The 16,695-nt window shown below is 63.6% G+C and overlaps 1 protein-coding gene across 1 annotated transcript in view; it reads left to right on the top strand.

Annotated features, from left to right (window-relative positions):
* The window catches only part of VAV2 (vav guanine nucleotide exchange factor 2), a 129,398-nt gene that overhangs the window by 51,233 nt on the left and 61,470 nt on the right, over nucleotides 1-16,695 (top strand). The window contains exon 4 of the mRNA XM_040461483.1: nucleotides 1,420-1,478. Within this exon, the coding sequence (XP_040317417.1) occupies nucleotides 1,420-1,478 (59 nt within the window). The remainder of the gene's footprint in view (nucleotides 1-1,419; nucleotides 1,479-16,695) is intronic.

Raw genomic sequence — 16,695 nt, 5'->3', positions numbered from 1 at the left:
TTTTATTTTATTTTATTTTATTTTATTTTATTTTATTTTATTTTATTTTATTTATTTTTAATTAACCAATTTATTTTTTTAACGTTCACTTATTTTTTGAGAGAGAGATACAGTGTGAGCAGGAGAGGGGCAGAGAGAGGGAGACACAGAATCCGAAGCAGGTTCCAGGCTCCGAGCTGTCCGCACAGAGCCCGACGCGGGGCTCGAACTCACAAACCGTGAGATCACGACCTGAGCCGAAGTCGGACGCTCATCCGACTGAGCCACCCAGGCGCCCCGTGTTTTTTTTTTTATTTATTTAAAAATATTTATTTATTTTTGACAGAGAGAGAGTGAGAGAGAGCGCACACAAGCGGGAGGGGCAGAGAGAGAGGGAGACAGAGGATCCCAAGCAGGCTCTGTGCTGAGAACAGAGACCCTGATGCAGGGCTCGAACTCACAGACCGCAAAATCACGACCTGAGCCGAAGTCAGATACCTAACTGACTGAGCCACCCAGGCGCCCCTCATGTGTTTTATACTCTGTGCTCCAGGGTGGCCACTCCCCTCTCTCTGCCTCAGTTTCCCCGTAACCCTCTGTGGAGCCTCACGCCTGCTTGCTGCCTGTTGGGTGTAACTGTGTTGGGGCTTCTGAGGCTGGGGGACAGGTGGGCCCCATGTGTCTGGAGGGGGCTGCCTGGGGCACAGGGCAGGACGGGTGTGGCCGGGGGCAGCCAAGAAGGAACGGCCACTGCTCATGGTTCAGCACTTGAGAACCTCTGCCCTGACAAGCACATTGGTCTGGGGAGATAGCGCTCGGATCCCCTCATGCGGGCTGAGCCTGGTTCCATTCGCCCTGACCCTTTGAGGGGGCCAGGCATCAGTTTAGAAGGTCAAATGGAGGGAGGAGGGGCCAAAGGGGAGGGAGCACCACGTCAGCGCTGCGCCCCAAGTTGCCGTGTAACTTCGGGCAAGTCCCTTGACTCCTCTGGTCCTCTCCCAATCTCTGAACTGGATCAGCACCTACTGGGAACATGCTGTGAATCATCCGGTAGCTTCCGGAACAGCAGCATGGGATGAGCACTTTATAAGCGTGACGCCCGTTAGGACTGTCGGTGGCCCCAACGAGGTCAACCCCCCCGTGTGGGTGAGGACAGCGGCCCTGCCTGGGGTTAATAGCTGGCGCCTGGAGGGCGGAACGGGTGAGCCCGGCCCCGCTCCTCCGCACGGCCCTCGGCGAACCTTGGTGCACAACACATTTTGTGCCATACGCAACATAGGTATCCAGCCCGCAAACGTTACACGGTGTGCGTGGGATTGTTCTACCAAGACGAGATGTGCTTAGTGAACAGCTCTCTGTGCACAATACCCTTCGTTGTGGTTCTGCGATGACTTTCTGGTTTCTCATGGAATGACAGAAGCGTCTTTCTGGTCTCCCCAGGTCATCTCTGCCGTGTCCAGACTCTCCCTGCACCACGTGGCCCAGAACAAAGGGATCAGGTGAGCTCATCGGCGCTGACAAGTGCCGCCCTCTCGTCCTCCCCGCCACCTGCGTGCCTGGCCTCAGATATTAGAGTTTTCAGCAGATATCTTCAGCCCGTGGCCTTATCATGAATTTTCAACGTGGTCTCGTGTTGCCTGTTGGCAACAGGAAGGGGGGGCGGCAGGGGGCGGCCGGGGGGGGGGGGCCCTCCGCTTCCCACCAGGGAGATCTTGCACGCGTGTTCGACTGATGGCTGCGAAATCCCTTTTGATTTCGGTAATAAGATCAGCAAATTAATCCTTTCACAGATCATTGCCTACCTAAGCACACTCCCCACGCATCACAACCGGGGGGGCTTGGCCGTGAGGGTAGGGACCCCTCCCGCGGGGGGGGGGGGGGGCGCCTCAAGTCCCTGGGTTGGACTTCTCCCGGTTTTACTGCTTTCAAAGCTCAGCCTCAGAGAATCCTGTCACCCCTGCGGTTTGGCCTCTGGTCCCTGACACGGGACTGGGCACACAGGCAGCCGGGACAGGGGAGGGCGGCCCCAGTGAGATTCTGGCCCACAGGCGCGGGGTCAGGGAGACGTCTAAATGGGGACCAGGTTCCAGGTCGGGTGGGGACAAGCAGAGGACGTGCCCTTCCTCAGTGTCTCTGGAGGACATGGGCCCAAAGGGTGGGGATGAGAGGTTTGGGAACCCGAAACAGCCCCATCTGAGGGTGGAGTGCCGTGGGGTCACGCCTGGGTGCCCGCGACATCGTGAGGGTGGTCTCTACGGGAGGGACTTCCCAGCAGCTGTGTGGCCTGAGTCTGGGGTCCCAGGACCAGGCCAGCCCAGCCGCCCCTCGGTGGGGCTGTTTGCACAGATTCAGAGAGTCACCGGGACAGATGCAAAGGTTAGCCCCCCCCCCCCCATCACTGGAATGTCATTTGTTACGTTGTCAGAGAGAGAGTCCTTTGAACTGGGGGTTTTTGTTTTTTGTTGTAAGTCAGAGACAGGATAGCCTCTTCAAAAATGTCTCTAGACTCTCCGCTGAGTGCGTACAAAAGGGCATTTATAACACGTTTAGGGTAACGCCGTAAGACAAGGCTCACACCCTGGGACACCAGTGACACCTGGACGCCCCTCCCCCCCAGCATCACCCGCTGGCATTCAGGGTGGCTTCTGTGAGGTCCGCAGCAGGGACGGTTCAAAACGGCTAACTCAGAGTAAGTGTGGTATTTCTGGATAGGAAGGAGCACGTAGTTCTGGTGTTTTGGCTTTTTTCTGGAGACGATCGTCCGTCGGCTCTCCCGCTGGCGGCCCTCCCGCTAGCCCGAGCCGCTACGGGGTGTTGCTGTCCCACTTCCAGTATGTTTCTCGCCTGGACGCGTGTCTGCGTGCCCACGTGGGCGCGAGCGAAGTCCGTGCAGCAGCACTTAGTCGCGTCATTTGCTCGTTGACGGAAGGCTAGAGCCTCATCTCTTCTCTGTGTCCATGTCTCCCCGCGGCAGGCCTGCCCGGTTACATCCGGGGGCACGCGGACCCGCCTGGCTTTGCCCTGGACGGGCCACCCTGCTGCCTTCCAGGCTCTCCGTGCCCGTGCCTCCAGAGCCCAAGGCCGAGTTAACCCTTCAGGGCACCGGGAGGAGGAGGAAGTGAGGGGGAGGGGGGAGGCATTTGCAGCGCAAGAAAGGTCAGGGCCTCCCCCGCCACCTCCGTGGACCGGCACCCTCTGCAGAGAGAGCTCCCGCCTCTCACCTGCGCGCCCTCCTGCCCTGGTGGCCCCGGGACGGTGGGGCTGCCTGGGCACAGCACGCCGAGTCCCCCGCACAGGCTGGGATTCCCACAGGTGACTGGGGATTCTGGGAACCACCAGTGCTCTGCACCTCCTGTGAATCTAGGAGCAGTTTCACAGCGTTACTCATTTCCTGAGGTTTCGGCTTGGCCAGACCCTTTCCCTTTTTGAAAAGCCAGCCGCCAAGCCCGCAGCCCTGAAGAGCGTCTTCCCTGTTTGTTTCGTGGCTGGATAGGAGCCCAGCGTGCTCCTTTAGAAAAATGATCATTTTTACAGCCGTTGCCCTTTGCATAATGAGCTGATTTTCCGTAAAAGCCCCGATTATACTTCTCAGAGGCTGATGAATAGGGGACTGAATCTGAGGGCCCCACCCTGGGGCCAGCCAGAGGACCAGAAGTGAGGCTGGGGTGGGGTGGGGTGGGGGGGCGCGTGGAGGGCCTTGTCACAGCCAGAGCTGGCCGTCCAGAGTGAGGAACGTCCCGTGGGGGGTCATCACCGGATGGCGGGCAGAGGAAAGGGCAAAGGGCAGAACTCTCCCTGTTACTGAAGCTGGCAGGTGAGGCCAAGGAACCCCCAGCCCACGAAGGTCACCTCTGCCAGCCACCTGCTCGCCCAGTGGCCTTACGCAGGGATGCTCTTGGGGCCTCTGTCTCTTCTTCTGTAGCTGGGAAGGGTCCCCTGCTGGGCAGAGGCACCGTGAGCCTACTCACTGCACGGCACCTGACACCCTGTGGAGGCTCAAGGCGCTGGCCGGGGTGGTGGGCTGACACGGGGCCCCCAAAAGCTACACCCTCCTCCTGGCTCCTGGCCCTAATGTGACAGGGAAGGGGTTCTCTGCAGGTGTAATCAGGTTGTTATAGACGTGATTATATCGAAAGGAAAAGAGGGGGGCAGGAGGGTGGGAGCGGAGCAAGGAGACGAGACAGCAGAGCAGAGGTTGGGGCGATGTGGCCACAAGCCGAGGAATGCTGGGGTCTTAGGGAAAGGCAAGGAGCTGCCAGGCCACGAAGGGGGGTGTGGCCACTGCCACTGGCCCCGTGGCTCCCCCAGCACACTGCCTCCTGCCTGTTCTTGTGACCCCACAACTCTGCTTTTGAAGGTTAATATGGGCTGCCTGGAGGTCCTCATGCTTGGTCTTTTCCTCCAGTCTGAGAGACCCCAGACCCATTTGAGGGGGGCTGCCCCGTGGGCAGGCTGCAGGGTGGGTGGGGCAGGGACAGGGGTGGGAGAGACCCGTCTGCCCCCAGGCCCCAGCGAGCTGGAACGTCCTTTTTCAATTTCAAGTGAATTCTCAGAATGTCAGACACACCGGATCCAAATCTGAGCGCGGGAAAGTGTTCTGGAACTGCAAAGAAGCCCCTCTTGTCCCGTCGCTGGCTGCAGAGGACCTGTCCTTGGTCCTCCTGCGTCAGGGGAACGGGGAGTGAGCCTTCACCCCGGATGCTCTCCTGGGTTGCAGACATAAGGCGAAGGAGCTCGGGCAGGGGTCAGCCTTGCTGCCCGAGGGGTCTCCCGAGGGCGTGTCCCATCTTGGCCTGAAGCCAGCGTCTCTGTGGGATGGTGGGGGATCCTGTGCACCCTGTGTTTCTAGGGAGGAGAGGCAGGACCTCCCTCCATCCTCAAAGGGGCTCCTCCCCAAGTAAAGGTCCTGTCCTGCCGCGAGGCTCCCTGTGTCGGTGACATCGGCCGTGGCTCTCTTGGGCACAGTCCCCACCTCTCTCCGCTGTCCCCCTCCCTGCCGATGTCCCTTTCTCATCTGGTGCCACCTGGCTAATTCCAGGTGACGGGACTGTGCACGAGAGAGGCTCGGATGGAAAGCGGCGATTTTCACGTGCTTATAGCTCATTCTGTGGCAAGATGGTTTTTTTAATGGTCCCATCTGGTGACACCAGGCACCTGGCCACTTGTCCTCAGTGGAGAGCCTGCGTTCCTCTCCTTTCGTGATGACCGCGGGGCTGGCACCGTTGCGATGGCCATGGGGGAGTCATTGGAAGACACGAGACTCCTTCCCGGGAGGGGCTCCCATGAGGCCACCTGTGGGCTGTTGGGGGTCTCGGATGCGCCCGGCCTCCCCTGGCGGCTTGGTCCGGCTGGTGCCTGTCCCGCACCCCGTGCCCCACTCGTCCCGCCAGGGTGAACGAGGTGGTCAGTCGGCGTCACGTGCAGAGCCCCAGCCTGGCCTGGTTGCTGCCTCACTCCCCGCATCTGCCGGGGCCGCTGCTCAGGTCTCCAGGCTTCGGCCGAGTGAGCCGTGTCAGTGCGTGCGTGTGTGTGTGCGCACGTGTGCCTGGCGTGTTCCCTGTGTGTTTTCTCGCACACTGCGCTGGGACCGCCCACTCACGTGTGCATCCTGGTGTCTTGTCCATCGGCGTGCCGACAGCTGAACCTGCACGCGGACATGCCAGCCCGGGCGGCGGGGGCCCAGAGTGCTCCAGATCCTCCCTCGGGGCTCCGTGGAAGGTTCTAGAAGGGATGGCATGCCTAGTGGTGAAGGCAGGGGTGGGAAGAAAGGTGGGCAGGCAAGGAAGGCAGAGGTGTTTGGCCATCGTGCCTGGGCAGCGTTGGAGGAGAGAGTGTGGGCAGGGGGAGGGGGGGACCTTCTGGTTTAAGGGTCCCGGAGCTGGTGTGGCAGCCGGGCCGGTGACAGGGCCGTCACTGCAGGGGTGGGGGGTGCTTCATGCGGCACAGGGGGCTTGTGTTGTGTGGGCCAGGCCCCAGCGTGGGCAGGGGGGCAGATGTGGGTGTGGCTCAGCTCTGGCCTGGCCCGTGTGTGTCACACAGAACCTGCCTCCGAGAAGGAGGGGCTGCCAGGACAGGGCCCGCCCCAGAGGGGACGAGGGCACCTTTTCCATTCACCTGACAAAGTGACACCAGCTCGTCCTGCTTGTCCTGCTTCGGAGCCCCTCCTGGGAAGGACTCTCACGGCATTCCCTCCAGCCTCCTGTCCCCTCTCTCCCCAACTTGGTGACGGTGGCCCACTGTCAGGGACGAGGGGAGGCCTCGGGGCAGAGAGGAGAACGACACGCTGACCTTGGTGGCACTGAGGCCGTGTCCTGTCCACACCGGCCACCAGGACAGAGCTCCCGGGAGGCAGCCCGCCGTCCTTCCTCTGGACACCCGAGTGGTTGTCACCTGCAGGTGAGATCCGGCCACCGTGTCAGGACCAAGTGGAAAAGCCGGGCAGCCGGGCATGGTGGCTGGCACCTGACAAACGGCAGCCAGGTGACTTTTGCAGGGAGTCTCTCCCAAGGCCCCGGGAGGGACCCTGCCTCCTCTTGTCACTGCCCCCCACCCCCCGAACGGGATTCCCGGGGAACCCTCGGTGCACTTGTCTCCGCCACTCCACTGTGGGCACCGGAGCTGGAAGGACACACGCTTGTTCAAAATGTATTAACGGGCCGTTTTGTGCTAGGACAGCGGGGAGCTGATTCACGCTGGGGACAGTCAGGAGGAGCAGGCCGGCTGCCCGGCGGGAGGGCCGTGAACCGCCAGCTGGAGCCTCCACGGCCGGCAGGGTCTCGAAAAGGACAGAGGGCCGCCGATGGCGCCCGCTCCCCTCCCGGATCTCTGGTCCTGGTGGCGGGGCTCACGGGGTGGGGGTGGGGAGCCCCCGTGCCGTCCGCTCGCCCACAGAGCGCACTCAGCTGGCTGATCTCTCGGCCCTCCCTCCCCCACCCCGTCCTCCCATCCTCTGTTCATGCGACCAGTCAGCTCTGCATCTGTCCATCTGTCCCTCTGCCCCCCATCCATCCACCCATCTGTCCACCTGTCCCTCCGTCGATACCCACCCGAATGTCCTTCCATCCCCCCTCTGCCCATGTCGCATGAGCGTGGGTAGGCTGGTCTCAGCGCGGTGCTGTGATGTGGTTAAGGTCACAGCCTCGTGCCGTGGTCCAGGCCCGGCAGCGCTAAGGCGAGGCCCGGTCTGCTCCCCAGCGCAGGCCAGGCGCTCGGCCGTGTTTCATCCGGGGGCGGGGGGGGGGGTGGGGGCGGACAAAGGGGTGACCCAGCTGACCTGGGTGGTGGCCAGATGCTGGGCCCGTTTCCCGCTCCTGAGCCCGTACGGACCCTTTGGTAAAGCAGCTCACAACCCCCCTGGGCCGTTGTGAACATTCAGACGACCTCCGTCGAGCCCTCCACACAGGCCCTGACAGGCGGTAGGCGGAGGGGCCGCCTCTTTGTGTCTCAGTTTCCTCGTCTGTAAACAGGGGTCTGCCCACACCCACCTGGAGGGCTGAGTGGGTTAAAGCAGGTCTTGCGTGAGTTTCCTGCTTCGACGTGGGTGGAGGGAGCGTGGGCCCTGCCTGCGGACGATCTTGGCAATGCTCACGCCTCCGAGAGCCCGGGGTCACCGCCGCGCTCGAGGTGCTCGTGGAGGACAGTCGGGGACAGTGTGCATCCAAGCCCGAGCGTCTGCTCCAGTGTGTGGCTCAGGAGCATCGCCCCAGTCCCCGCCGGGCCTTCCTGGGGCAAGTTCAGAGTCATGGCCGGGAGATGTCACTGGTGGCTGCGTCGGCCTGTCCTCGCTGACAGACGTTCCTGGTGCCAAGACAAGAGATTGGCTGCTTGAGGAAAACCCCGGGAGCGTGAGCTGCCTCCCTGGCCGCGGACCTGTCTGCGCCAGGCAGTGAGACGGAAGACAAGGGCTGGGGGGCCGGCATATCCTCTGTGACCCTTGCAGATTCATCAGGTCCCCAGGGACAAATTTCAGACCTTTTGCCCGGCTCCCACAGCCTGGCACCTTCTTCATCCCTCCTTTTACGTGAGGGGAAACTGAGGCCCAGAGGACCTTTCCTAAGGTCCCTTGCCCGAGGAAGTCAGCAGTCATTCATTCATTTGCTCATTCATTCATTCTGTCTGTGCCTCATGATGTCTGCCCCCAGGCCAGGTGCTGGGACACAGCCAGAGCTGACTGCTGTTAGGCAGGGAGTTGGACACAGGGCCCCCCGGTCACAGGCAGGTGACCGTGCCACAGCAGGCCGCGGGGCAGGGCGGGATGAGTGGGGAACATGACCTGAAACCCGGAGGCACAGGGTGAACGGCAGGCCTGAGTTAGTCGGGTCCAGCTGCCGGTGGGATTTTCAGCAGGCGCATTAGCCCTGAGCCTGTTTCCTGGTCTCTGAAAGGGAGGCTTGTGTTGGCCGATGGTCAGAGCCCTTAGTGAGTCCCAGGGCCCAAGCAGCCCCGAGCAGTGGTTCTCAGGTGAGGCCTGAGGACGCCTTCGAAGGAGAGGCCAGACCGGGTGGGCGTGGGCCGAATGGTGGCTTTAAAAAGATACACCCCGGACCTGTGAATGTGAGCTCACTAGGGAAACCCAGGGGGCCCTAATCCGATGGCCAATGTCCTTATAAGAGACGCGTGGGAGAGAGACGCAGGCAGAGGGGCCGTGTGCAGACGGAGGCAGGGACTGAAGGCCTCTGCCACAGCCCAGGGACACCGGGGCCCCCCGGGAGCTGGGAACGGCAGGAGGGACCCCCGCCCTAGAGCCTTGCCCGGCCCTGCCCACATCTCGATTGGGATTTCCGACCTCTAGCGCTGAAAGCATGCATTTCTGCTGTGTTCAGCCTCCCAGTTTGTGGTACTTGGTTACCGGCAGCTGCGGGACTCTCACGCAGTGGGTTTGGCTGGGCAGCGGGTGCTGGGGCGGGGGCCAGGTGGGGGCCCCAGCCTCCAGCATGCCTGGCGTGTGGAGCTGCAAAGTGCCCTTCCCAGAGGCTGATCGGTGTCCCCACGAGCCCCAACCACCGACACCTGCCCACGGCGGGGATCGGGGGCTCAGAGACGGCCCTGTGGTTAGCAGGGACGGGGGGCTCCTTCTTCAACAGCGTTCGTTGTTGGGGGGCGGTGAGGATCTCCACCCGTACTGGGTCCAGAGCCCTCTCAACTCCTGCCCTTCCCCCCTGGGGAGCGAAGATGGCTTCGCTCTGTGGCAAGCCAGACGATAAAAGCCTGCCTCTTCGGCAAATGTCACCATTAAAAATTTATCGGGGCAGCTGTATGACATTATCGGCGCGTTTTCGGAGACCAAGCAGCAAGTGTTGTTGTGCGGTGGGATTTACACATGTGCAGAGGGGAGGTGCGGTCGTCAAAAGCGCCCGTGGAGCAGAGCGTGACGTCCTGACACGGTGGCGGCGTTGGGACTGTGGCCTGGCCGGGGGCGGTGGCGGGGGGTGGGGGGGCGCTGTCGTTAGCAGGGTCCCCCAGCCCAGCTCCGGGGTGAGGTCTGTCGTGCTCTGTACAGCCGTGAGCCCGGCTCCCAAGCGTGGGGACAGCCCGCACCTGTCCTCACCGGCAGGGGCTCCGTTTTCCCCCAGACGTCACCCGGGGTGTCTGCCTCAGGGGGGGTTCTCGCCTGTCCTGTCCCTCCTTGTCACCGGCTGCTTCTGTTAGGCTGGGCCAGGTTCTGCAGTGGCAACGGAGAATCCCCGAGGCCCGTGACTCAGAGCAGCCAGCGTTCGTGTCTTGCCCACGCGTTACCACGTCACCTGCTCCCACGGCCAGGCCGGTGGGCGGCCTCCTGCTGGAACAGCGCGCCCGTCACGGCAGGGATGCGGCCCCGACGGCTCGTGCGCCGGCCCCTGCGGACCGTGCCCTGTCGGCGAAGCCATGATGCTTGGTGACAGGGACTCAGCCTCTCCCGCTGCTCGACGCTGCTCGTCCCCGGGGTGGGGGACTGTTGCTCCCCTCTCACAGAGGAGGAAACTGAGGCCGGGAGGCTGAGGGGCTTGCTGGAGGGGGTCCCGTGACGAGGGAGTGGGGGGAGCTGAGCCGGGCCCTGAGCCCGCCCAGTCACCCGTGGTGATCTCGCTCACCTGCTGTTCATCGTGCCGAGATGCGCTGGTCCCCCCCCCTTTTGGCCAACACGTGGCAGTAAGTATTCTGACAGGAGAGAGGGGGTTCTTGGAATGGACCACCTTTTCTTGGCCTTCTTAGTCCCCGTTTGTTTTGATCTTTTCGTCTTCTGTTTATTTTTATTTACTTATTTTTATTTTGGGGAGAGAGAGAGAGAGACAGAGCACGTGTGGGGAAGGGGCAGAGAGAGAGAGGGAGACACAGAACCCGAGGCAGGCTCCAGGCCGCGAGCTGTCCGCACAGAGCCCGACGCGGGGCTCGAACTCACAAACCGCGAGATCGTGACCTGAGCCGAAGTCGGATGCTCAACCGACTGAGCCACCCGGGTGCCCCTTCCGTTTATTCATTTAACTTTTAATTATTTTGAGCCCTCTTGAGCCCACCAGTCAACCCAGGGAGCTAGAACATTCCAGCTCGCAGGGCCCCAGGAGACTCAGGACCCGGCCCTGCTCCCACACCCACCACCTGCCCGGTCCTGTCTAGTTAGTTTTACTAAATCTCACGTGTAGTTTCGTCTAGTCCTCCTCGTCTTGGACGTTTAACGAAGAGAGTCCGTCAGGTTGGCTCTGGGGACTCGCTGTTTTCTCTGGCCGTCCTGTGACGCATCAGGTCGCGGTATGCGGCCCTGGGCCCTGTCCCCCGCGCCACAGCTCCCTGTGGGTCAGCGCTCCGAATGCCCACTCCCACCCGGGAGTCGGGGGTCTCGGCCCCGCTTTGCAGAGGGGAGGCCCCGAGGGAAGCCTCTGGCCCGGTGTCCCAGCCGGTCGGTGGTGGGGCCGGGACCCCATCCCGTGGGAGTCAGCGGGGCGTTGGGGGTCCCGGGGCCTGGCCCTGCACTGACCCGGACACCCCAGCCCTACCGGCCTCAGTTCCCTGCAGGGCTCCATCCCCGCTTTGCAGACACTCGGTGGGAGACCTGGACGCGTCTCTACCCCGACCTGGCCCGGAGGCTCTGGCGTCCCTGATGCCGAGCTGCTCGGGGCACGGGTGCCTTGCTGGCTCTGTCCCCCGTCCCCGGTGGGGTTGGTGGCTGCAGAAAGCTGGGTTTTCTGCCATGTGGAAGAATTCCCTCCTCGAGCACCCCCGGGTCCCGGGGCCCTGGGCGTCACTGCGGCGTGGGAACCCGGCCGGCAGTCCTGAAGCAGGGTTTGGGCGGAACAGTGTCCAGCCGTGGCCCCTCTGATTATTATTTCCTAAAGCTGAGGCCTGGAGCCCGGCCCCGGAGCTCGGCTGGGCCCTTGGCCCTGCACACGCCAGGGTGGGCGATGACCCACACGCGGCTCCACACCCAGAATCACCTTCAGACCCAGGGCTGGCGCCATCCGGGAGGGCTGAGGCCCGGCTCTGATCCAAAGTGGCCACGTCAGAGTCCACGGGGCACGGTGGGAGGGCTGCGGTTCGTCCTTGTCCTCGCGTGGGCCCAGGGCAGCCCGCTGCTGGGGACACAGCTGATTACGGCTCTCCCCTGTCCTGACCTGTCACCCTCTTGAGGCCCAGGCTCCGGGGGGGGGGGCACTCAGATGCCCTGGGCAGGGCACCTCGATCCGGCTGAGCCCCAGGGAGTGAGCAGTGGCAGGCCTGGGGCAGCGGACGCCCCGGCAGAGGCTTCCAGAGGGAACACACTTGGTGTCCTGGGGGATGGAGAGGGGCCAGGGACAGTGGGAAGGAGACCGCATGGGGAGGGATGGGCAGGGCACAGGGTCTCCGAGCCTCTGAGTGGGAGGGGTTTCAGCGGGGCCGTGGCCTCTGAGATCTTGTCTGGAACCCTCCGGCCAGGACCGGTGAGGGGGCGCCCATGGCCGGATGCCCGGGCACAGGGTGGGGGTGGGGGGGGGCATGGGCTTGCTCCTGCCTGTGTCTCCTGCGCTCTCTGGCCCCTCTTGGGGGCAGTCCTGGTTCCAAGCCCAGCTTTCTTCACCTCCCTGGGCCTTGATGTCCTCGTTTGTGGTGAGATGGTCACCCCCGTCTCGTGGACAGTTGTCATGACTGACTGGGAGCTTGAGGACGCCCCCCTCCTTGTCCTGAGGCCTCCTGGGCCCCTTGTTTGTGAATGGGGGGGGGCTCGGGTTTCACGCATGCCCCACCTCACCCACACCCCCGGCCGGCAGGTGGAGGCTTGACCGGACTGCCCTGGACTGGCCCCGCGTCTGGGCCGTAGGTGCCGTGATGGAGGGGTGGCCAGAGCTCCCCGGGACGCTGACCTGCTTTTCTAACCAGAGCCCACGGGTCAGGCTTTCCCCCGGAGTGCGATCCACCCCACCACTGACCGTGGCTGATCGGCGATGCCGTCACGTGGAGGGGGCGCCGGCACGCCGGCCTTGGTTGGGCCTCTCCGTCCAGGGGGATCCGCTGAGGGCGGGGGTGCTGGCTCCGGGGGGCCTGCAGAGGCCTTCTTAGGTCTCGGTGCTTTGGGGTTCGCAGCTACCATTTCCCAGGAGACAGGCAGGAAGTGGGAGGGGCACAAGAGTGCCTCCAGCTCTGTGTCACCCTGGTGTCACCCCCCCCACCCCCCGCTCCGCCCACACGGTTTGTTCTTGGAGAGGAGAGAATGGTGGCCCAGAGAGGGGAGGGATCTTGCCTGAGGTCACACAGCGACTTGGTCAGTCCTCCGATTCCCCAGTAGGGTCCCCATCTAGTCTCCCGGCTTTTGCGCATTTCCTGAGGAGATCTAGGTCTGCTAACCCACCGACTTGGCCTCCTTCCGGAGCCAGCGGCGTGCATTTGACCCTCGGCACGGCGAATGAACGTTTCCGTGTCTTTCTGACCCCACTCCCACCAGTGCGTCCGCCACAGGCTCGGACAAGCCACCATTTTCTGTGTGCCAGAGCCACTGGGTCACGTAATTGGGGAGCAGAGGGGGGTTCGAAAGGGCCTCTGCTCCACCCTAACGTGACCGAACTGCTCTGGCACCGGAAAGGTCATTTCAGAGAGCCACGTCCACGTTCAGATGTGGACGTGGCAAAGGAGAAAAGGGAAGAGTCTCTATCTCCAGTGGCTGCCAGAGTCCGTGTTCCCAGCTGCCCTGGTGGGAGCAGTTTGGTAAAGACACCGTCGGAGCAGGGAGCCTATCGAGCTTCCGGCCTGGAGGCTGGTGGGCTCTGGAGCCTTCGAACGGCCACCCCGCCAGGCCTGCTTGCTCCTCGGGAGTCGGGCCTGTCGTCCGTCTGTCCATCCCTGACTACAGTCCCGCCCCGGCCGGCCCCGTGTGCCTCCCACTGCCCGGCGTGTCCGAGCTGGGCACGGCTTCCCCAGCCAAGGCCAGAGGACGTTTAGGGGCTCTGGGCCACCCGTCCCCAGTTTGGAAACTTTGTGCGGAGCGGGCACGCTGGGTTTCTGTTGGCACAAATGGGGCTGTGCAGAGGCCTCGGCCCACAGACTGGGAAGAGGGGCCAGGCAGGCGGTGGCTGTGGGAACCCCCCTCTCTGCGGGTCTGCGGCCAGTTCCGAGACGCTTCCCGTCCCCTGGTGGACGTGGCCAGACTGTCCCGTTCGGGCAGGGCACGGGCCGCGGGGATTTCCTGCCCCCCACCCCCCAGACATGGGAGGAAACAGCGGAGTGGCTGCGGGGGCTGGGCCCTGCCGACCCCCTGGCCTTTCCGCTTCTAACTGCTGCCGTTCCGAGAAGTGTGCCGGAAAATCAAAAATACACTGAGTTTCGGGGCTGCTGAGAAGTGGCCGCTCCGGGCCCCTCCCTCCCGACGGTGGGATGGCCCGGCCGGGACGAGGTCAGAGCGTCTCCCTCCTCCCTGCTAGGGTTTGGGAAGCAAGGGCGGAAACAGGCTGGGATTTGGGGATCGCTTGGGCTTCCTCTCTGGGGGGGGGGGGGTGCTTGCCATCTCCCCGGGTCGCCCCACTTCCCCGCTCAGCCTGGCGTCTGCTGGGCCTGCCGCGGCTGTGATGGACATGTGGCTTCACTTTGGTGTCCCTGCTTCCCAAGCCCCCGCCGCACGGGAGGCAGAGAGGGGGGATTAATCCCCATTTTACAGCCCAGTTCATCGAGGCCGGGGCTCGGACCCTTTGGCAAGCTCTCGGGCTAGGAGACCGGCCAGTTCCGACCCCCATCCTACACGAGGCTGGGACCCTGCACTCAGCATCAGCATCAGACTTTGCTCTCCAAGCCAGCTCACCCCCGCCACCTCCTGTGAGCAGCCCTCCTGATTGCCCCAGGCCAGGACTGCCCTTCCACCCGGACTCCCTCCTGCGCTCTGCGCCCCTGTGGCTCCCTGCGCCCTTCAACCCCGTGTGGGTCACCCTCGTCTCCGACACGGGGTGTGGCCTGCACCGGCTGCGGGCGTGGGTGGGGTGCACGGCCGGCGCTGCCCCCTGACGCGGGGGCCCGTCTGCGCTGGGCGGCGGCCGGCGGAGAAAAGAAACCGGATCCGTCGGCTTGTTTTGACAATCGGTGCTGTGTGGCGGGAGGGCCGTTTTTAATAAGGAACCCTGGGTGCTTCAAGGCCTCGCAGCCAATTAGCAGACGGCACCCAGGGGACTCTCAATAATTAAACGAGCCCGTTGCGTCCCCCAGGCCGCTGCTCTTGATGTGCCTTTCAAGTGTGCCTGGCCACCGCTGCCCTGGCAAACGGGTGCCAGAGGGGGTGTTGCCCCACCCCCACCCCCACCCCCCATGCTGGCCGCTTCCTTCTCACCGGCCCCTGGGCACACCTGCGCACACCCGGGCACACGTGGAGAGGTGTGGCCAGACCCGATGGTGCCCTGGTACCAGGCTCTCCCACAGCCCCACTACACCCAATTTGGAGGCCGGCTTCAGAAGAGGAAACTGAGGCCTGGCCGAGATGTAGGCTGCCCACCCGTGCCCCAAATGGAAGCACCGTTGTCTCCCCTGTGCGGGACTAGGAGGCCAGCACTGAAATTCCCTGGTTCCGGGCAAACCGGATGGTGGTCTCCCGCTGCAGGGCAGTGCTGGGTGCTGGGTGCTGGGTGCCCCTGGGCCTCTGGGGCCCCGTCCGCCGGTCTACCCCTCCGGGGTGTGGACTCAGGGCTCTGGCCCCCACCCTTCTCTGGGGCGCAGCGGGCCGGCCAAGGAGGACTGAGCCATCCGCGACCCTGCCAGTAAACCCGGCCCTTGGAGGTCACTTGCAGGGAGTCAGAATTGTGCTTTCTTCTGGAAGGCGCCAAGTGAAAGATGAAGTTCGGCTGTGTCTCAGGCCCTGGGTCCCTTTCATCTGAACGCCCGCAGAACGTGGGAAAATGAACACCGTGTCCACGTCGGAGCCAAACGCTGACCCGGAACGTTCTTACCTTCCTGAGTGCCAACTTTTGTTTCCAGACGATGTCCTTCGTCTGAGGCACGGGGTGGGGGGGGGGGGGGGGGGGAAGAGCTCTGGGGGTGGGGTGCAGGGCCCGGTGACGGTGCTGACCTTGGGCCAGGGGCTGCCCGCTGGGGCTGGCTCCGGGAGTCAGCACCGGGAGCTGTTGGGCAGGAGGCCGCGGGAGCCTTGGGGACTGGACTGTCTGTGTCTGAGCTCTGGACTGGGCAGGTGGGCTCTTGGGGTGGGCCACCCAGAGGGGAGGAAGGGTGACCCGTCCTGTCAGATACTCTCCAGACACTCGCTGGGTAGAAGGGCCTGACCTTAGAGGCTCCCGGTGTTAACTTGTTTCAGTGACTGCTACTCCCATTCTACAATTAGGGAAACTGAGGCAGAGAAGAGGGTGCCCTGCTCAGGGCCACATAGTGAGCCTGCAGCAGAGTCAGGATTTGAACCCGGATCTTCATTCTTAGCTCTGCCCTCAAGGCCTCCTCTAAAACGAAGCTGATAGACGTGGCTGTCTGTTTTGGCTTCCGGGGTGTTGGGGATAGAGCTGGGGGATGGCGCATCCGGGCCCTGGGCTGGGCCACCTGCACACACAGCTCGGTGAGGAGAGGTGCACCTGCCGCGTTCCCGGGCTTCCTGGTCTGGGGCGAAGGACCCTCCCCCCCACCCCGGGAAGCAGGCCCAGGAGCCCCCGTGTGGCCCTGCACAGTGGAGTGTGGAGTAGGGGTAATAATGTGGAGGAGGCGCCACCTGGCACCAGCCACCAGACGGGCCACGGGCGCATGCCACACACACGGAGAAGTCAGGCGGCGGGAGGCACACCGGCCCTGGGCACAGCCCGGCGTTCCCTCCCCTTGGCTGCTGCCTGGACAAGTATGCAGGCAACTCAGACAGGAGGATCATTTCCCCCGGAGCCCCACCGCCCAGGTCCCACAGCCCAGGTCCCACATCCCAGGTCCCACTGCCCAGGTCCCATGGCCCAGGTCTCACGGCCCAGGTCCCACTGCCCAGGTCCCACCACCCAGGTCCCACCACCCAGGTCCCACCGCCCAGGTCTCAATGCCCAGGTCCCACCGCCCAGGTCTCACGGCCCAGGTCTCACGGCCCAGGTCCCACGGTCCAGGTCCCATATCCCAGGTCCCACTGCCCAGGTCCCACGGCCCAGGTCCCACCGCCCAGGTCCCACATCCCAGGTCCCACTGCCCAGGTCCCACCGCCCAGGTCCCACGGCCCAGGTCCCACCGCCCAGGTCCCACGGCCCAGGTCTCACGGCCCAGGTCCCACGGTCCAGGTCCCACCGCCCAGGTCCCACCGCCCAGGTCCCACCGCCCAGG

Source organism: Herpailurus yagouaroundi, unplaced genomic scaffold (assembly GCF_014898765.1).
Source record: "Herpailurus yagouaroundi ecotype Mexico unplaced genomic scaffold, PumYag 267, whole genome shotgun sequence".
Lineage (NCBI taxonomy): Eukaryota > Metazoa > Chordata > Mammalia > Carnivora > Felidae > Herpailurus > Herpailurus yagouaroundi.
This window is presented reverse-complemented; position numbering and strand designations above follow the sequence as displayed.